The sequence below is a fragment of the Nerophis lumbriciformis genome, linkage group LG23, assembly GCF_033978685.3.
Source record: "Nerophis lumbriciformis linkage group LG23, RoL_Nlum_v2.1, whole genome shotgun sequence".
Taxonomy (NCBI): Eukaryota; Metazoa; Chordata; class Actinopteri; order Syngnathiformes; family Syngnathidae; genus Nerophis; species Nerophis lumbriciformis.
Genome location: NC_084570.2, coordinates 30,557,389 through 30,579,679, shown reverse-complemented (window position 1 = coordinate 30,579,679; position 22,291 = coordinate 30,557,389). Strand labels below are relative to the sequence as shown.

Sequence of the window (22,291 nt, the reverse complement as noted above, 5' to 3'; positions counted from 1 at the left end):
GGCCAGGGGTGGGCAATTAATTTTTACCGTGAGCAACCCGAGCACTGCTGGAGGGCTACACCGACAATATTTCAATTCAATTTTGCTCAAATTATTTTTGATATACCGTAAGATAAATAATAATAATAATAATAATAATAATATTTTCATTTAACCTAACTTATCCTTATACAAAAGCAGATGGATTTTAATGGTTTTATTTTTAACACTTTCTTACACAACACTTCTTGATGTATATTACAATGCAAAAATGTCAATTTCTGTCACTTTATCCTGCATCCTCTTTGTTGTGAACGTAGCACACCTGTAAGGTGATAGGCGAAGAAGGAGGAAGCATTGCTGTTGCGGAAATGATGAGTGAGGATAGACGTGCGTGTGGAAAGAACGAGGTAAGTTGAGCTGTGTTAGTATGGGTTGCTCAATAAAAGTTTAAAAAGAGCGTCAGACTTGGTGTGCACTTCTTCTGGACGCTACAATTGGTGTCAGAAGTGGGATGAAATGCCTCCCAGTTCGCCTTGCCATCAAACCTGAGAGTCTTCATTGAGGGCGGAATTCCCCTATGCCAAGCAGCGTGCGCTGCACCTGTAGACGCTGCCTCTCTCCTTCCACCCTCTCTCTCTCTCTCTCTCTCTTTGCGGCGAGCTCCTCACGTCCGGGATTCACACAGACATCTGCAGTCGCTGCCGGCACCTTAAGTCCCCACTCAATGTCCTTCCCCTCCCGTTCAATCTTGACAAAGTCGCCAGGAAACATCGTGGCACGTACCTCCCAATGACGTAGCAGGCTGAGCACACAAGCAGCGAAGTATGCTCACACAAGCAGCGGCAGTATGCGCAAAGTTTGACTTCTGACACCAATTGTAGCGTCCAGAAGAAGTGCACACCAAGTCTGACGCTCTTTTTAAACTTTTATTGAGCAACCTATACTAACACAGCTCAACTTATCTCGTTCCTTCCACACGCACGTCTATCCTCACTCCTCATTTCCGCAACTAAAGAACACAATATCAACTTCAGCAGGTCGTTACACTATATTCACAGCAACCTGTGTACCACAAATTAAGCACACGGCTTTACCTTTAATTTCTGTAAAGAAATACTTGGCAGTCCATGTCTTGTTGAAAACCCGCCATTCGTCATCAACTTTTCTCTTTTTAGCGTCTCTGGGATAACCGGGTATCACTTGTCGCTGTGCACCTTCACTCACAGGTTACACACGGACATACGCCCATAAATAACACTTTTCAAAATAAAAGGAGCACAGTTGTATTGCATGCATGACATAGATGTTTTTTTAAATTTATTTTGTAATTTGTGATTGCCGCTGTTCACATTCACTCACAATCGCGCACGAGCATACGTCCACACGGAAGTAATACAAATAACGCTTTTCAAAACAAAAGCAGCACCGTTGTATTGCACACTCGAGATAGATACTTTTTAAAATGTATTTTGTAATTTATGTTTGGCCTCACGCGGGCCGGACAGGGACGTACAAAGGGCCGGATGTGGCCCGCGGGCCGCAGAATGCCCATGTCTGCCTTGGGCACTAATACACCCCCATACCATCACAGATGCTGGCTTTTGAACTTTAAGCCTATAACAGTCCATATGGTTCTTTTCCTCATTTATACTGATAAGGAGGCCAAACAGGTGCCATTAATACAGGTAACGAGTGGAGGACAGAGAAGCCTCTTCAAGAAGAAGTTACAGGTCTGTGAAAGCCAGAAATCTTGCTTGTTTGTAGGTGACCAAATACTTATTTTACAGAGGAATTTACCAATTAATTCATAAAAAAATCCTACAATGTGAATTCCTGTATTACCCCCCCCCCCCCCCCCCCCATTCTGTCTCTTATAGTTGAAGTATACCTATGATGAAAATTATATATTTTTAAGTGTGAGAACTTGCACAATTGACTAAATACTTTTTTGCCCCCACTGTAAATTAACACAAGAGGGTGAAAACCTCCAAAATGATGGAGAGCAGGGAAGTCTTTAATCCACAGTGGTTTTTAAGTCTTAAACAAGTCAACTATGTGTGGAGTACAAGGTGAAATGCAGTTATGTCATCATCTTGTAAAGACCACAAAGATCCATCACTGTGTTTCTATTCATTAAAATTACTCTGCTGAAAATAGTTATATAAGTGCATGTGCAGACCACAGACCTTTTACATGATACATCAAAAATATACATCAATACTATCAATTAGCATGTTATGTGGGTGTGCATTTTGTAACAATAGGAAATGTTTTGTGTTTATGTTGCAAACAGACGTACTTGAATGACGGACCGGAAACCATATTGACAGCTACTGAAGTATGTGTGTGTGTATTATAAAAATAAAAAGACTCAGTGTCTAGTTTGTAGTCAAGAGACAGAAGGAACTGAAACACATTAAAGCAAAGTGTTTTAGAGACACAAAAACGCGGTGCCATGGAGTGACGTCAGACAGCAATCATGGATCATCAGTCACAGCACATGCTGTATCGCTTCAACGCCACTGTATGGATAATTTGAGGAAACTTCCATCACCTACTCAGTGGCCTAGTGGTTAGAGTGTCTGCCCTGAGATCGGTAGGTTGTGAGTTCAAACCCCGGCCGATTCATACCAGACTATAAAAGCATTGAGGGACTCGTTTTAGCTGCAGAAGTGTGTGCTGGACCACATCAAAAGCTTTCTGCAGAGATTCTACAGCTTTAGCAGGGTTCGAACCAAAACAGTCAATTATTGTGTCATTAGTGTAAAAATGCATGTTGGCATCAGACACATTTTGTCCAAATTCCTTAATATACTTGATGAACAGAAGGGGTCCTAATATTGAACCCCGTGGCACCCCCTTGTAGACATTCAAAAAATATTATATACTTATTATCCATCCATCCATCCATTTTAATATTGGCCTGTGGATTAATGGATCACGAGGTTAACGGTTTATAAAACGCAGGCAAGGCTAGCCATGAGTGAAGTGCGTTCACGACTTTAAAGAAACTTTTGAGGAGGAAATATTGTTGTGGTACAAACTTGTGTGGTGTTGCTTCCTTATTTGTCATTATTCAAAGCTGATTTTAATGTGTAGCAGCGACAGCTGAACTCATTGTGACAGCTTGTCATAATTACGTTGGTCAGCTGGAACAAAAAATACTATAAATAAATGTAGCGTTAGTCCAGAATCCTGAACCCTGTGGCACCCCCTTGTGGACATTCAAAAATGATTATATTATTGTATACTTACTATCCATCCATCCATTTTCTACCGCTTTTTCCCTTTCGGGGTGGCTATCCCAGCTGCATTTGGACTATAATATATATTCCTAAATGTTTCACTTTTTTGAGTGTATTAAAATTGGCCTGTGGATTAATGGATCGCTAGGATGATGGTTGATAAAACGCAGTCAAGACTCGCCGTGAGTAAAGTGCGTTCACTTTAAACCGATACAGCGTGCATGACTTTAAAGAAACTTTTGAGAATAATGTCGGTCAGCTGGAACAAAAAATACCGAAAGCTGTATCGTTAGTCCAGAATCTTCAAGGTCCTCATGGACTGACCTAATTAGGAACCGGTACCAAATAATACCGGTAGTCGGTATTAGGGATGTCCTGATCCAGGTTTTTGCACTTCCGATCCGATACCGATGTTGTTTTTGCACTTCCGATCCGATACCGGCCGATACTGGCCTATCCGAGCATGTATTAAAGTTTAAAGTTATTTAGCCTACTTAGTTGTCAGATTCATGTTGAAAAGGGTTTTAGTACTCTTGATAACAACTAGCCAGCTGAATTAGGTGAGTTTGAATAATACACAATGGTTGGTAACAAGAAACTGACCTGTTTATTCAAGGATAAACACAAAATAGACAAAATTATACATGACAAACAGAAATGGCATCATTGAACTAGGGCTGAGCGATATGGCCTTTTTTAAATATTGCGATATTTTAAGGCCATATCATGATACACGATATATATGTGGATATTTTGCCTTAGCCTTGAATGAACACTTGATGCATATAATCAAAGCAGTATGATGATTCTATGTGTCTACATTAAAACATTCTTCTTCATACTGCATTAATATATGCTACTTTTAAACTTTCATGCAGAGAAGGAAATCACAACTAAAAAAAATCACTATTTTTTTCATACGGTGTTGATCTGGAAATGTTTTATTTAAATTGGTGCGTTGGAAAACACGGACCGGAATTTATTTAAAAACTGGATCTGGATCGGCTTTTTCCCATCCCTTGCCGATACGCATTTTTGGCAAATATCGGCGGCCGATCCGATCCAAATATCGGATCGGGATATCCCTAGTCGGTATACATCCCTACACATGATTATACAAAATTACAAGCAAACCTTAGTTACTTTTAAGCTAGAGATATATATGGTATCATGCTTTCAACGATTTAGTGATGGAACCACAGTGGTACTTCAATTTAAGTGTTTTGAGACTCGGCTAATTGTTGACGTACAAACTTTTCACGGCAAAATTAAGATGCATCAAGAGTGAGTTGAACGTAGAAATGTGCAGTGGTTAACGGCATCTTCATGGCTGGCGTGGCACAGTTCTACATGCTGTGGACACTTTGGCGACACACAGAGGTGATACTGGGTAACTGTTTGAATAAAGAAATAGACAATTACCCCTCAGACTGATGATCACATCAGAGACAAAAGAACCCATTATGGTTGCAAAATTAATAACATTTTAATCACAATAATGGTTTTGGTTGTGAGAGTAAGTGAGGGTAATCGTCTGCAATGTCAACATTTAAAAAGCAGGCTGCGCTGCATATCACATCAAGCACTTTCACAACCACGGCGGCAAAGAACAGCCCCGTGAAGCGCACGCCCCTCCACTCCAGAGGCCATTCTTGTATGTGGACATAACTCATCACCATGCCGAAATGGAACATTAGCATTATTAGTAGTATTCTGTAAAACCATGAGTAAGAACCGTTGCCACAACTCGTTATAACATCTTGCCTTTTGTTTATTGGGATGGTTACTCGTCCCGTTATTGAACTTTGTCAGTGTTCCAATAACATCGAACACAGGCTGCAATGTGACAGCACGCTGAGTTGCCAGTGAGGCACGAAGCTTGTGTTTTAGATGTGAGGGGTATCACTCCTATTTATTTTTGTTGGCAAAATCGTTGCACTAAACCATGTGTATTTGGAGAAGAACAAAGCTCATAGACTTCATCTTATTTGGCCAAATTGTTTTGGATTTAAAAGGGGAACGTCATGTTTTTTTTCATTATGTATCCATGAAAATATGGATATATATATATATATATATATATATATATATATATATATATATATATATATATATATATATATATATATATATATATGGGCAGCACGGTGGAACAGGGGTTAGTGCATGTGCCTCACAATACGAAGGTCCTGAGTTCAATCCCGGGCTCGGTAGCTTTCTGTGTGGCGACTTGTACAGGGTGTACGCCGCCTTCCGCCCGGATGCAGCTGAGATAGGGTCAAGCACCCCCCACAACCCCGAAAGGGACAAGCGGTAGAAAATGGATGGATCCATGAAAATATAGAAAAGCTGCAGATTATGTGTTTGACGGAGAAGCAGCTGGAAGTAGGTATCGTTTAAGTCCACCTTCCAAGGAAAATGCTGTTCATTATTATTACATTATTTTATACAATTATTTTGTAGAGTTTTTCATACAATATTTTTTATCGAAAAGTTGATTTTTCTTTATAAAAGGCATGTTACAAAATTGTGCTGTGTTGGAGAGGCTGATCACCAATTAAATAGATTTTAATTCATTTTAATGGGAGACATTGATTTGAGATACAAGTGTTTTGAGATAAGAGCTCCATCCCAGAACCGATTGGGCTCGTAAATTGAGGTACCACTGTATACGGAAATTGGAAGACGTGCAGAAGTAAGATTAGGAATTACATCTTGAAGCAACAGGAGCCAGATGAGGTGGTTCGGGCATCTGGTCAGGATGCCACCCGAACGCCTCCCTAGGGAGTTGTTTAGGGCACGTCCGACCGGTAGGAGGCCACGGGGAAGACCCAGGACACATTGGGAAGACTATGTCTCCCGGCTGGCCTGGGAATGCCTCGGGATCCCCCGGGAGGAGCTGGACAAAGTGGCTGGAGAGAGGGAAGTCTGGGCTTCCCTACTTAGGCTGCTACCCCCGCGACCCGACCTCAGATAAGCGGAAGAAGATAGATGGATGGACGGATCTTGAAGAAACCAGATGACTAATCCAGATTAAGATTTTGTTTGAACTCTTAAGTAATGAAATAAAGCATGTGTGTGTACTTTGAGGCGAAGATAAAAAATGGTGTAATGATTACAACTCTTTGATCACACTTTGTTACACAAAATCCAAACGACTCACACATTTTCCTATTTCGAAAAAAAGAAACGCCTTTATTTTGCAATATTTATTTTAAATCATATGCTCGGATAAGCGGAAGAAGATGGATGGATGGATGGATGCTTTGATTTTAATAAAAAATGACGTCTAATTAATTATAATTAAAATCATGTATATGGGCTGTCACAGTCATCTTGCTAGCGGCGGTGCTAGCTAGAACCAATAAGCTTTAGCAGAGCACGTGATCTTTACCTCTTCACTGACAACCGGCTTGAGTTTTCCTTTTACTTGGCCCCAGTCCACTTGCTGCAGGTTCGAATGCTGTCCGACAATCAGAATCGGGCGCGTCTGCGGGTCAGAGTCGCCGGCTGACGCCTTGTACTCCAACACCACGTTCGCCATCTTTGGGAGTTGCTAACACGGCGGCTAGCTGGTTTGCTGACGCTTCGACCGCGGAAGCAATGCCGGCGACGGAAGCCGAGAATGACGTTAAATCAAACCAGGAAGTAAACGTTGACAACCATAGACATCTTATAAGTAGACACAGCATTGGCTGCTGTGACGCGAGAAATTGGGCTGCCATCTTGAAGTGGTGACGAGGAGCCGGCGAGCAGCCTAAACTGACAGTTAACAGGTAGAAAACAAAGATGCCGGGCTGATGTTCAGCGTTTTCAAGTCCTTTTAACCACAGACTATTTACACAGATTGTGTATGCTTTTAAAACGCTGTATTTATTTATTAAAACAAGTGCATTTGAAATTGCAGGGAAAAAATAGTGCTGACATTGCACTTCATAATAGCACTATTAACCAGTCATTTTAAAAATTTAACTAATTCCTTTACAGAATAAACACATTTGAAAAAATAAGTGCAACTGTACTTATTTGCACAAAAGTGTTAACATTGTATTTCCATGGCATATTGCATTGTAACTAGTTCCACAGCAGTTTCTATCCTGTTCTCACCTTATCTCATTGATCTCATCTCATACTGTATATGTGTTGATGTGCGCGTACATATGAAAAACATAACAAATACATGAACATAACAATCAACAGAGTTGTACCTTTTAGATGTCAGGGCCCTATGCAAAATGTACACATCTTCTTAATAAATGATAAATGGGTTGTACTTGTATAGCGCTTTTCTACCTTCAAGGTACTCAAAGCGCTTTGACACTATACTTCCACATTTACCCATTCACACACACATTCACACACTGATGGAGGGAGCTGCCATGCAAGGCGCTAACCAGCACCCATCAGGAGCAAGGGTGAAGTGTCTTGCTCAGGACACAACGGACATAGTATACATTTTAACTGACCTTTATTTGACTAAGTTTGGCTTTTTGTAGGTGGCTAAAATACGCGGTGCTGCTGACCGCCGTCTAAGGTTACGTTACTGTGTGTGATACATTGACTAACGTAACGTTATTTATAGGTACCTCATGCAACCCTGCTTAAAAAAAATCACTTGACAAAAAGTATGAATAAGGTAGCGAACTGCAGTGGACGCAACAGATTGCCGTGTTTGCAATGACGTTATAACCATAGACATCTTATAAGTAGACGCAACATATAGTTCTCTGCAAACCTATGAAATGTTCTATTTTGTCAGAATGCACCAGAATGCTTCATTTGTATGTGAAAATCACAAATAAATCTTCTTGGGGAGGATGACCCCCCTACAGGGGTTTGGTTTACAAACTTTCAGCCCCACCTAAAACAAAATTCACCAGCCGCCACTGATTATGATGCATTCTCGTTTTAGGCAAAATATAAGACAATACTTTCTTTAACAGTATAATTGTAACCAGGAATAAGTCTTCAAGTAACAATATTCAAATACTAACATTCTTGGGTAAGACAGAATTTGGTTTCATTCTGAATCCAGTGAAACAGATTGGTGGTTTTAGCTGATATAAAGACTTTCAGGTGTTTATGTATGTTTATGTTTAAGTATTTGGCAGACGCTTTTATCCAAAGCGACATACATAAAAATACATATAAAACAATCACTGTAAACATGATCATTTAAGGGAAGAATGTAATACAAAATATCAATACAAAGTGTCAAGACAGAATAAACTCTCTGCTGCTGCAGCAACAGAGATACAGTCAATAGGTCCCTAAGATATATAGATATTTAATATATTCATACATAGTTTATGTAGGATATACGCATGTATATACAGTATAACCTAATCATATTGTTTCTTCAATTTAAGAATAGCTGACCGTTTTTTCCCCCCTTCTCTGGGATTATATTCCCAGTTTTGATCTTGTACGTTTGGTCACTTATAGCATATAAGAATATTCTATTACTGTTAAGCAAACTATGAATAATAAAACACGCCAAAACATGTGTCCTTTATCATAGCTACACGTATGACAAAAAAAACCGCGTGAAAATCAGTGGTATTCAGTGAGGTAAAATGAATTAAATTTGTCTTACAGTTCATTGCTCCTGCCATATGAATTGCACTGAGTGGAGCGGATCACCACTCCAAGATGGCGGCCCCGCGTCTCGTCAGCGCCAGTAGGCAGTAGTGCTCGATGCTGCGTCTACTTATAAGATGTCTATGGTATACACTATATTATTAAATTGCAAGGTACATTTTTCCTACACAAAAGTCTCTTTCTTGGCTTTATAGTTGCAAATATCAATTCAATCTTGGAAAATGGTTAAAAGTACAAAAGCCCTTAAAATTGATATATGCGTTGAAAACATGTAAAGGGATTTAAATGAGCCCTTTTTTGTCTTTTTGAATTTCATCATATTGTTTATTTGTAATATTTGTATTTGCTTGTATTGTCTTTCCTTGACATGTATTGTTAAAGTTCAAACCCCGGCCGAGTCATACCAAAGACTATAAAAATGGGACCCATTACCTCCCTGCTTGGCACTCAGCATCAAGGGTTGGAATTGGGGGTTAAATCACCAAAAATGATTCCCGGGCGTGGCCACCGCTGCTGCCCACTGCTCCCCTCACCTCCCAGGGGGTGATCAAGGGTGATGGGTCAAATGCAGAGAATAATTTCGCCACACCGAGTGTGTGTGACAATCAGTGGTACTTTAACTTTAAAGTCATAATGTGCTCAACCTGATGGATATGTAAAATTGTTTAATATGTTGAGAAAAAAAAAACGTCTAAGGAAAAAAAATAAAAATAAAAGTCGCTTTCTTAAAGTGAAAACCAAATTCTCACATTGGTTTGTTTTCAAATTATTAATGCAATATTAGAAATTGTTAAAAAGTAGAGAGTCCCCTTAAATTTTCTTTATTAGATTAATTTATTTTAATCTGGTTTGTATTGTCTCCTTTATTTAGTTTTACTTTAACTGGTGTTATTTGTAAGAGGATTGTATTTAATTTTTAATTTTATATTGCTGTGTAAGTTGCTCAACCTTTTGATTGATTGATTGAAACTTTTATTAGTAGATTGCAAAGTTCAGTACATATTCCGTACAGTAACACCCGAATAAGTTTTTCAACTTGTTTAAGTCGGGGTCCACGTAATCAATTCATGGTGTTAAATATTGAAAACAATAATGAATCGTATTGTATTGAAAGTGCCTAAGTGCTGTTGTTTTTTCATTGTGGAGGAGGAATTATGGTGTGAGGTTGTTTTTCAGGAGTTGGGCTTGGCCCCTTAGTTCCAGTGAAAGGAACTTTGAATGCTCCAGGATACCAAAACATGTTGGACAATTCCATGCTCCCAACCTTGTGGGAACAGTTTGGAGTGGGCCCCTTCCTCTTCCAACATGACTGTGCACCAGTGCACAAAGCAAGGTCCACAAAGGCATGGATGACAGAGTCTGGTGTGGATGAACTTGACTGGCCTGCACAGAGTCCTGACCTGAACCCACGAGAACACCTTTGGGATGAATTAGAACGGAGACTGAGAGCCAGGCCTTCTCGACCAACATCAGTGTGACCTCACCAATGCGCTTTTGGAAGAATGGTGGAAAATTCTTATAAAAACACTCCGCAACCTTGTGGAGAGCCTTCGCAGAAGAGTTGAAACTGTAACAGCTGCAAAAGGTGGACCCACATCATAATGAACCCTATGGGTTAGGAATGGGATGGCACTTCAAGTTCATATGTGAGTCAGGGCAGGCGGCCAAATACTTTTGGCAATATAGTGTATTTTTAATGCTCAAGAGATTACATCATTTATCTAAATGAATCTGAAAGTTTATTCTTATTTTAAAATATCAGCAATATAATGATGTAGCTTTAATACATTTAATAGTAATTAAAAGGTACTTTAAAAAACCCAAAATAGCTCAGTAAACCAGTAAATTAATACCTCTGTGAGTATGAATGCTAAACAAATACAAGAAAAACACATCCCAAAGTAGTGCTTTTAATTTTTCTCAAGTTAATTCCCACATTATTCAAGTTGTTACCCTGAAATGTTAAAGAGCTGTATGGAAGACACACTTGTTCACACTTATTGATATATTCCAATTATTATTTTTGTTGCCCAAATAAGACACGTTGGAGATTGCTCAAAACAAGATGATATCAGTAATATGTAGAAGGGATTTCTACAACTGAATGGTTGCAGGGTACTGTAAACGAGTATGTTAAGGAGTGCAATTAGGCTAAAACCATTTTAAAGACATTAATGTTTGAAAGTGCAGCGGTCACATAATAGGTCAGCTTACGACCTTCAAACCATAAAATAATACAGTTGGCACAACTCATACCAAATGCTTCTTTACATACTCTGCGCTCATTTACCTGAAAACTGAATGTAAGTCAATTATATTCACTTTAGCTTTGAAATGTTCAATCTCTGGTGGTGAACTTGTTTAAAGGCCAACTACAAATACAGTATGTTAAACATAAAATGCATACTTGAACATGGAAGAGAGCATAATCAACATCATTTTCTAGTTCAACACAATATTCAATATTGCTTTGACTTTGGGAAAAGCTGCTTTGTCTGGGTTTATAATTAAAAACTACACACGCTAACATGATTTGAAGATGTGGCAAAGAGGAAAACAGGCATCCAAGGTCCTTGTGCATAACAACAGTTCATCTTGACATGTACAATTGAACATAAATAGATTTCTATATTTTCTACATGACCTTTGTTCTGTTCTCTGGCTTATTTACTGTAATAATATCAACTCATCATGCCATCCTCAAAATGTGCTCGTCATTCCTTCATTTAGAATAAACATGCTAAATAAAATACAGCCATGGGGATCCTGACATGACGGCAATAAGCATGTTTTAGTTTAGTGCTTGCTACACCCTGCAAAGGGTATCTTAATTGCATAACGGTTATAAAAGCACTAAAAAGTAGATTAAGAAACATAATACTCTCCAGCAGAGACACACATGCACACAAGTTGGCTAATAGCAGCAGAGGACAGTATTGGGGGTGCAGGCGACATGAAGAGCTATAGAAATGATTTACAATCATGACTCAAAAGCACGGGCTTGTGTGGGGTCTTCACACGTACAAAGTATTAACAGCGCTTCACTTTTGCCTCATCCAAAAAATGGCATAAATTAATTTTGTCCTCAAAATTCTACACACAATACCCCATAATGACAATGTGTAAAGTGTTTTCGTTTAATTTAGCAAATTTACTAAAAATAAAAATGTCATGTACATAAGTATTGACAACCTCTGTTCAATAATTACAGAGGTTGTCAATACTCCGTTTCCATATGAGTTGGGAAATTGTGCTAGATGTAAATATAAACGGAATACAATGATTTGCCAATCATTTTCAACCCATATTCAGTTGAATATGCTACAAAGACAACATATTTGACGTACAAACTGATAAACATTTTTTTTTTTGCAAATAATCATTAACTTTAGAATTTGATGCCAGCAACACGTGACAAAGAAGTTGGGAAAGATGGCAATAAATACTGATAAAGTTGAGGAATGCTCATCACACACTTATTTGGAACATCCCACAGGTGAACAGGCAAATTGGGAACAGGTTGGTGCCATGATTGGGTATAAAAGTAGATTCCATGAAATGCTCAGTCACTCACAAACAAGGATGGGGCGAGGGTCACCACTTTGTCAACAAATGCGTGAGCAAATTGTTGAACAGTTTAAGAAAAACCTTTCTCAACCAGCTATTGCAAGGAATTTAGGGATTTCACCATCTACGGTCCGTAATATCGAGAGGAGCCAGATGAGGTGGTTCGGGCATCTGGTCAGGATGCCACCCGATCGCCTCCCTCGGGAGGTGTTTAGGGCACGTCCGACCGGTAGGAGGCCACGGGGAAGACCCAGGACACGTTGGGAAGACTATGTCTCCCGGCTGGCCTGGGAACACCTCAGGATCCCCCGGGAGGAGCTGGACGAAGTGGCTGGGGAGAGGGAAGTCTGGGCTTCCCTGCTTAGGCTGCTGCCCCCGCGACCCGACCTCGGATAAGCGGAAGAAGATGGATGGATGGATGGTCCGTAATATCATCAAAGGGTTCAGAGAATCTGGAGAAATCATTGCACATAAGCAGCTAAGCCCGTGACCTTCGATCCCTCAGGCTGTACTGCATCAACAAGCGACATCAGCGTGTAAAGGATATCACCACATAGGCTCAGGAACACTTCAGAAACCCACTGTCAGTAACTACAGTTGGTCGCTACATCTGTAAGTGCAAGTTAAAACTCTCCTATGCAAGGCGAAAACCGTTTATCAACAACACCCAGAAACGCCGTCGGCTTCGCTGGGCCTGAGCTCATCTAAGATGGACTGATACAAAGTGGAAAAGTGTTCTGTGGTCTGACGAGTCCACATTTCAAATTGTTTTTGGAAACTGTGGACGTCGAGTCCTCCGGACCAAAGAGGAAAAGAACCATCCGGATTGTTATAGGCGCAAAGTTGAAAAGCCAGCATCTGTGATGGTATGGGGGTGTATTAGTGCCCAAGACATGGGTAACTTACACATCTGTGAAGGCGCCATTAATGCTGAAAGGTACATACAGGTTTTGGAGCAACATATGTTGCAATCCAAGCAACGTTACCATGGACACCCCTGCTTATTTCAGCAAGACAATGCCAAGCCACGTGCTACATCAACGTGGCTTCATAGTAAAAGAGTGCGGGTACTAGACTGGCCTGCCTGTAGTCCAGACCTGTCTCCCATTGAAAATGTGTGGCGCATTATGAAGCCTAAAATACCACAACGGAAACCCCCGGACTGTTGAACAACTTAAGCTGTACATCAAGCAAGAATGGGAAAGAATTCCACCTGAGAAGCTTAAAAAATGTGTCTCCTCAGTTCCCAAACGTTTACTGAGTGTTGTTAAAAGGAAAGGCCATGTAACACAGTGGTGAACATGCCCTTTCCCAACTACTTTGGCACATGTTGCAGCCATGAAATTCTAAGTTAATTATTATTTGCAAAAAAAAAAAGTTTATGAGTTTGAACATCAAATATCTTGTCTTAGTAGTGCATTCAATTGAATATGGGTTGAAAAGGATTTGCAAATCATTGTATTCCGTTTATATTTACATCTAACACAATTTCCCAACTCATATGGAAACGGAGCTTCTAGTTGATGCACCTTTAGCAGCCATTAAAGCCTCAAGTCCTTTTGAATACGATGCCACAAGCTTGGCACACCTATCTTTGAGCACTTTCTCTCATTCCTCTTTGCAGCACCTCTCAAGCTCCATCCGGTTGGATGGGGAGCGTGTCTTTTCATCTAAGACGTCTCTGTACATTGCTGCATTCATCTTTCCCTCTATCCTGACTTGTCTCCCAGTTCCTGATTAAAAACCATCCCCACAGCATGATGCTGCCACTACCATGCTTCACTGTAGGGGTGGTATTGGCCTGGTTTCCTCCAAACATTCACGCCAAAGACCTCTATCTTTGTCTCATCAGACCAGATAATTTAGTTTCTCATGGTCTGAGAGTCTTTCAGGTGCATTTTGGCAAACTTTTGACTAAGAAATGGCTTCCGTCTGGCCACTCTACCATACAGGCCTGATTGGTGGATTGCCCTTCTGGAAGGTTCTCCTCTCTCCACAGAGGAATGCTGTAGCTCTGACAGAGTGACCATGGTCTTGGTCACCTCCCTGACTAGACTAAGATGAATGTAGCAATGTACAGAGACATCCTGGATGAAAACCAACACTTCCACAACCTGATGGAGCTTGAGAGGTGCTGCAAAGAGGAATGGTTGAAAGTGTCCAAAGATGGGTGTGCCAAGATTGTGGCATTGTTCAAAAAGACTGGAATTGCTGCCAAAGGTGCATGGTCAAAGTATTGAGCATATGCTCTGAATACTTATGAACATGTATTTTTTTAGTTTAATAAATTTGCAGAAATGTTTTTTAAGAAAAACATTTTCACATTGTTATTATGGGGTATTGTGTGTAGAATTTTGAGGACAAACATGAATGTATTCCATTTTGAGACAAGGCTGACGTAAAATGTGGAAAAAGTGAAGCGCTGTGAAGACTTTCCGCATGAACAGGAAGTATACCCCCTCGTTCATTCAACTGAAACAAAGGTGCTAAGAGGTGTAATAAGACTTTAGATAAGCAGTAAATAAAGTTGACGGAGCGAAGAATGGACGATGCGGCTGGATAAGAATTGCTATACTCTTCCTCTCAGTCAGTGAGACAGCCGTGCAGACCTATGGTGCTGGTGCGGCCCTTGGCGTAGGCGTGACACAGGCTTCCATTGGAGTTGGCAGCGATGCCACAGTTCTTCAGAGTGGGGTTGAAGCAGGAAGCAGTGGCGTCTCGCAGAGGGAAAGGCTTCATGGTGGAAAGGATCAAGGATAAGCAGTCTGCCACTCTCTTGTTGGGGGCACAGGCTAGCGCCGGGGTGTGACCTGCAGAGTAAGGAATATGATGATATGAGTTTGTTATTTTATTATATGGAACAATTTTACTATTAATATTTCTCACAACAGACAACAAATAGTCTGCTTATGACACCACAACTCTAGTTTGAGCTAGTTAGGCCTTGCAACCTAAAATATTGATCCAAAAATACTGAATTTCCACAACACAGTGAATTTGCAAACAGCTAAAATTATACACAAAGCAAACTATAACCTGCTACCCAAGAATATACAACAATTCTTCTCAAAAAAAGAGGAGAAATATAATCTTAGAGAAAAATTTAATTTAAAACATTTGTATGCATGTATAACACTTAAGACCTTCAGTATATCAGTATGTGGAAATAAATGATGGAATGGATTAAGCAAAGCAATCAAACAATGTACTAATATGATCCACTTCAAGAAACTCTTCAAACTTAAAGTGTTTACAAAGTACAAAGAAGAAGAACCATGTTAAACATTCTGAATGTATTTCATACATCCATTCATTTTCAAAATAATCTTACTCATCTTACCATATGAAATGTAACTTACTTCACAGAGCATTATTTATCTATTTATTTTTATTGTGATTACTTATGAAGTATATTGTGAATTAATTGAGAATAGGAAGTGAACAAAAGTTTTAGCAACTGTTATGTAAAAGAAAAGGGGTAGGATTAAATAAGCTCTTCTTCTCCCTACTCCTTTTTGAACATGTTGAAAAGAGAAACTGGAAATTGTGATGTATCATGTTGTATGCTTGCTTGTTCGAAATAAACTCAAACTTAAACCTAAACAGTTTATTTCTAGAAGAGGAATCAATCATTTGTGCTGCAAAGCCAAATAAAAGGGATTTAATGTGTCATTCCCACCTACTAAGTTATGTGCACTATCCCACAAAAGAGAGGACAGCCTCACATTTCGGCAACCAAAACATCCGGTCTTACTCATTAGCGTTAGCTCATAGCTAGAGATGGCCATAACTTTGTTTTCGAAACATGGGAAATTTGAAGTGAGTGTGAAGGTCAGTGCTTTAGAGGAAGGAGTAGATAATATTCATTGAATTCAAGAAATAAATCATCAATAACATGACCGAGCGTGTCACCGACTTGGTGAAGCAATTTGAGCGGATCATTGCTAGTCTGCAGCATACTTAAGCAGAATGAGTCCAACGCCAGCCAAGTATGTTAAAATAATTGTAAAACCAGATGCTTCTCAGAGGGTAAGATAACTCCTGGAAATTAGTGTCTTAAAATGGCCAAAGTTATAGATGTGTGTGTCCAAGTTAAAGGAAACGGCAGGCTGTCTTCTTCGGCATAAAACAAGTCTTTCTGTGGCAGCGTCGGAGAAAATTGTACAAGTAAATAAACTGTAGCGTCACAGTCCACACAACTACGGTAAGTTCAAGGACCGCCAAAATTATTAGGGCAAAACGGCGCTCGCCAAATACGCTCATCAGTTAAGCTTAAACACAAAACATATTAAACAGTAAACTTTCTAACATTTAGGAAGGTTTGTGTCATGTTTGTCCTCCAACAGAAACATTATTCAAACACGAAATATACTCTTCCTCCCCATCTTTTTCCATTATCATATATTTTTGAAAAAGCTCCAGGGATCCACCACGGCTTGCCAACCCCTGCACTAAATGCTGGAGCCAAGGGGGAGGGTCAAGTAGAAGTGGGGTTGGGGAGGATGGATAATTCCAATTGAGCCCAAGTCTATCGTGCCACCAAGTTTCATTGCTGTAGTACTGTGCCTTATGGCATTTGGTTGTTGACACTGTGAGATACTGTACACAGGAGGGTTGTCCCGATATCAATATTTTGGTACAGGCACCAAAATGTATTTCGATACCTTTCGATAATTTTCGAAATAAAGGGCACCACAAAAAATGTCATTATTTGCTTTATTTTAATACAAAATCTTAGTGTACATTAAACATATGTTTATTATTGCAATTTAGTCCTTAAATAAAATAGTGAACATACTAGACAACTTTTCTTTTAGTAGTAAGTAAACAAAAAAAAGCTCCTAATTAGTTTGCTGAAGTATGCAGTAACATATTGTGTCATTTATATTCTATTATTTTGTCAACATTACGAAGGACAAGCGGTAAAAAATGTATTATTAATCTGCTTGTTAATATCTGCTTAGTTTCTGTTTTAATATTCTATCTACACTTCTGTTAAAATGTAATAATCACTAATTCTTCTGTTGTTTGATGCTTTACATTAGTTTTGGATGATACCAGAAATTTAGGTTATTGATCCCATACCAAGTAGTTACAGGATCATACATTGGTCATATTCAAAGTCCTCATGTGTCCAGGGACATATTTCCTGAGTTTATAAACATAATATGAATTTTAAAAAAATGAAAAAAGATTTTGTAATTTTAAAAAATATCGATGTAATCATAGTAGTATTGACTAGATACGCTCTTGTACTTGGTATCATTACAGTAGATGTCAGGTGTAGATCCACCCATTTGTTTGCATTCAGGAGCGCCAGGTTGTTAGCGGTGACGCCGGTGAGCTATTGTATCCTCCTATGGTGTGTAGTGAAGTATGTTTAGCTATTCCTCATCCTCCAGTGATAATGCTACTTGTAAAAAAAACATACTTTATTTGTCGCCATGGAGACAAGGATTAGTCATTTAGAAGTAGTTAAAACACTGCCGACAGCGGATGGACATTAGCCGCTAGCTCGCTAGCCATGTTTTAAAGCACCTCTTCCTGAGTGGAGTTTGAGTGTTATAATTTCACCTTTATCTTTAGTTTTTAAGCCAAAATGCGTCCATTCTCCCTTTTCTGTATCCACACTGTGTCTGATTGTGTGCTTTGCCGAACATGCTCCTCTGCTCGTAAAACCAGCAATGTCACGACATGACGACGGCGCGCCATCATGTCCGTTAAAAAAAACAAAGAACCGATTATGATTCATTAGCATTGCGGTACTTTACTAGTACCGGTATACCGTACAACCCTAGCACACAGTAAAACCAACTTAGTCATGGTCAGCTTGTCAGTTAGTCCAAACACTGCTGCCACCTAGCTGTAGACGTGTGTATCGTTCAAGCATGAATAAAGAAGTCTCCCTGCCAATAAGACGTGACATTTGCTAGCGTTACTTACCTTCACCATCCACAGCCATGACAGCTGCACCCCGGCTGAGTAACACCTGCACAACAGTAGCCAGACCTTTCCTGGCCGCGATGTGAAGGGGCCTGGGTGAGGATAGAGGCTTATAGACTATAGACATACTACAGACATGCATCATCATCACTGATGGACTTTATAGACAAAAAATGAGCCAGCGGTGGAAGCCAACTTACATTTGAAGCGCACTATTTGTTGCATTTATGAGGGAGGGGTCATTGATTTCTCCAAGAAGCAACAAGGCACACATCTCCTGACCCTGCACAGGAAATCAGATTGAGGCGTCACATAAATGAGTTCACATTTCCAGACAACATCGACTTGAACACGTAAATTGTTGCTGCACACATGCCAAGGTTGTTGTGAGTGGCGAATAATACATGCATGTGTTTTGTGTAACCTTAGTGCAGGCTAAATGAAGGACTGTGTTATTATTGACGTCCACCAGGGTCAGGTCTGGCTTGGCCTTGTGCAGCAAGTATTCTGAAATGAACAAACAAAATAAGACTTTTCATCTAGACTTGGTGTCTCATGAAGGGACCCGTATTAGAGGAATCATAGCAAAGACTGGAGCATGCAAAAAGGGGGTAAAATGATTGTCATGATACCTGAACCTCTCAGACATGCTAATAAGAAAACAATGTTGACATACTGCTGAGTGGGGTTACCTGCATAAGATAAAACCCTAAAGGGAACTGCACTTTTTTGGGAATTCTGCCTATCGTTCACAATCATTATGAGAGACATGAACACACATCTTTTCCTCAGGATTTTAAAAATGATAAAAATGCTTAGAAGATGCGGCTAGTGGAAATGACCATTGTGGCATTCAAAGCCTCTAAAACAACTTTAAAGCCCCCCATCAAGGTTTTAAATACACATTGCAAGTATATACATGTAAATAATGTAGTAACAGACACCTTCACAACAATATGTAATATGTGCAATATACACACTGCAAGTATATATATAATGTAGTAACAGACACCTTCATAACAATATGTAATATGTACAATATGCACACTGCAAGTATATATATAATGTAGTAACAGACACCTTCATAACAATATGTAATATGTACAATATACACACTGCAAGTATATATATAATGTAGTAATAAACACCTTCATAACAATATGTAATATGTACAATATACACACTGCACGTATATATATAATGTAGTAACAGGCACCTTCATAACAATATGTAATATGTATAATATACTCACTGCAAGTATATATATAATGTAGTAATAGACACCTTCATAACAATATCTAATATGTAAAATATACACACTGCAAGTACCGGTATATATATATATAATGTAGTAACATACACCTTCATAACAATATGTAATGTACAATATACACACTGCAAGTATATATATATATAATGTAGTAACATACACCTTCATAACAATATGTAATATGTACAATATACACACTGCAAGTATATATATATATATAATGTAGTAACAGACACCTTCATAACAATATGTAATATGTACAATATACACACTGCAAGTATATATATAATGTAGTAACAGACACCTTCATAACAATATGTAATATGTACAATATACACACTGCAAGTATATAAATATATAATGCAGTAACAGACACATTCATAACAATATGTAATATGAACAATACTCTACTTCCGGAAACACACACAAGTTTGTGTTGTAATCATGACAAAGTCAGTGACAAACAACTAACACGACTATTTTAGTACAAAAGAGGATTCACAACCTTATCTTTTTGAAGCTGAAACAATGAGGATGAACTGATGCTTCGAGAAGTGAGCACACAGGAAGAGTAAGACATTGGCGCAGACGGAAGCCGAGAGAGTGAGGTGAAAGTGACTTTAAGCTGCAAAATGTGGAATTTGAGGCCATGCTATTTTGACATAAATGGAGTGTGTACCTAAATAAACCGGGGAAAAAAACGTTCCTGGCCAGCTGGACCAAATAACAGACAACTCGAGTGAGTCACACTTTTATATTGATCATGATACACGCAGCACGTCATGCGTGTTATTACAACTACAGTACATACATTGTCTGGCTAGCTGTGTACAAACAAAACATTAAATAATACTTTACAGATACTGTAATATGATTGTTCATGTTTTTCACTCAGTACAGATTGGTGTCCTATCACATTGCGTTGTGTATTACAAACTCAAACGTGTTTGTGTTGACGTAGAAACTAGCTTATCTCTTTCCGAAGTTAGCATTTACGGCGAATACCGTAGCACGCCGATGTGTTAATGCGCTAGAAAAATAGTTCCTCAGTTTTCACTCTTACAATAACAATGTTACTACAGTTTGGTTGTTATACAGGTTACAGAACGTAAATGAAGTATTGTTGAGGGTTTTTCAATGTATTTTTAAAGTGATTTAGAGGTAGAATTGATTGCTAACATTAGCTAAATTGCTAGCCACCTAGAACAATAGGATTTGTATAAGTTAGAAAGCAAAAAAAATAAATTTTGTCTTCTTGTCTCTCATAATGATTGTGAATGATAGGCGAAAAAAAAGAAAAAGGGTGCAGTTCCCATTTATCACATACCGACAGCCATGGTATGTCCGCAGTCAGCTGCGATCATTAGAGCGGAGCATCCTCCCTGGTCCACAGCGTTGACCTCTGCCCCCTGGGCCAGGAGAAGTTGCAGCCCTGCAACACTTCCTGAGTAGGCAGCCGCATGCAACGGGGTCCTGCACTCGTACAACAAGCACAGGAAAACATTTTAATATGTACTCACTGGGGGTGTCAAACAACATCGATTTTCAGATTAATCGCGATTCTTGTTTGTAACGATTCTTAATCATCCATCCATCCGTTTTCTACCGCTTATTCCCTTTGGGGTCACGGGGGGCGCTGGAGCCTATCTCAGCTACAATTGGGCGGAAGGCGGGGTACACCCTGGACAAGTCGCCACCTCATCACAGGGCCAACACAGATAGACAGACAACATTCACACTCACATCCACACACTAGGGCCAATTTAGTGTTGCCAATCAACCTATCCCCAGGTGCATGTCTTTGGAAGTGGGAGGAAGCCGGAGTACCCGGAGGGAACCCATGCAGTCACAGGGAGAACATGCAAACTCCACACAGAAAGATCCCGAGCCCGGGATTGAACCCAAGACTACTCAGGCAGATCAATTAAAAAAAAAATATATATATATATATATATATATCAGGCATGTGATTTGAACTTATTGAAAAAGACTGAAAATAAGCCGGGGGTCTGTGGGCCGCAGATCCCTCTCTCGTCGTCATTTGGGATGTCTGTTGTGATTTCCCTTCCTGGTTCCATGACCCGCCCTATCTTGCCTCTGATTGTCTCTAATGCTTTGCCCTAATCTTAACCAATCGTGACTCATCATAGTAAACAACCAACTAATCATGGATGTTCTTATACGTAAACCAAACAATCATCATTGATGTTTCCCGTATATTTTGTCCACTGCCCGTGAAGTTGCTTTGATTTTTAAGTTAATCATTTTTAACGCAAAGCCGTAGTTTTTACCACTGGACTATCAAAAACCGTACTCATTACGGGAAAACCGTAGTTGTTGGCAGGTATGGCAAAGAGACGGATCAATATTTTAACACACATTGTAGGTCGGAAAAGACGAAGAAAAATGGAAAATATTTTTTTATAATTTTACAGAGATAAAAAAAGACGGATTTCCGACTATAGACGGAAAAATCAAATGCCTGATATATGTATATTTTCCAATCTGTCCTGTCCAGCCAATCAGACAAATCTTATTGCTGATGTAGATGATCTACTGTATATCTGTTGTACACATTTACTTTACAAAAGAGAAGTGTTAGATACTTCTCTTGTTGCCTTATTTGTATTTGACTTTATTAAATGTTCTGAAACCTTTTATTCAACAAAACCAGTTTTCTTTG

The 22,291-nt window shown here is 39.3% G+C and overlaps 2 protein-coding genes across 2 annotated transcripts in view; both read right to left on the bottom strand.

Moving 5' to 3' along the window:
* npepl1 (aminopeptidase like 1) overlaps positions 1–6,839 on the bottom strand; it is a 34,705-nt gene extending 27,866 nt beyond the window's left edge. Inside the window, exon 1 of the mRNA XM_061984776.2 lies at positions 6,622–6,839. Coding sequence (XP_061840760.1) covers positions 6,622–6,771 — 150 coding nt within the window. The 5' untranslated portion in view covers positions 6,772–6,839. The remainder of the gene's footprint in view (positions 1–6,621) is intronic.
* A 3,886-nt stretch (positions 6,840–10,725) lies between these two features.
* Positions 10,726–22,291, bottom strand: part of ankrd52b (ankyrin repeat domain 52b) — a 40,200-nt gene continuing 28,634 nt past the window's right edge. The window contains exons 24-28 of the mRNA XM_061984777.1: positions 20,936–21,081; positions 18,763–18,845; positions 18,539–18,621; positions 18,339–18,430; positions 10,726–15,205 (exon numbers count right to left, since the gene is read on the bottom strand). Coding sequence (XP_061840761.1) covers positions 14,979–15,205; positions 18,339–18,430; positions 18,539–18,621; positions 18,763–18,845; positions 20,936–21,081 — 631 coding nt within the window. The 3' untranslated portion in view covers positions 10,726–14,978. The remainder of the gene's footprint in view (positions 15,206–18,338; positions 18,431–18,538; positions 18,622–18,762; positions 18,846–20,935; positions 21,082–22,291) is intronic.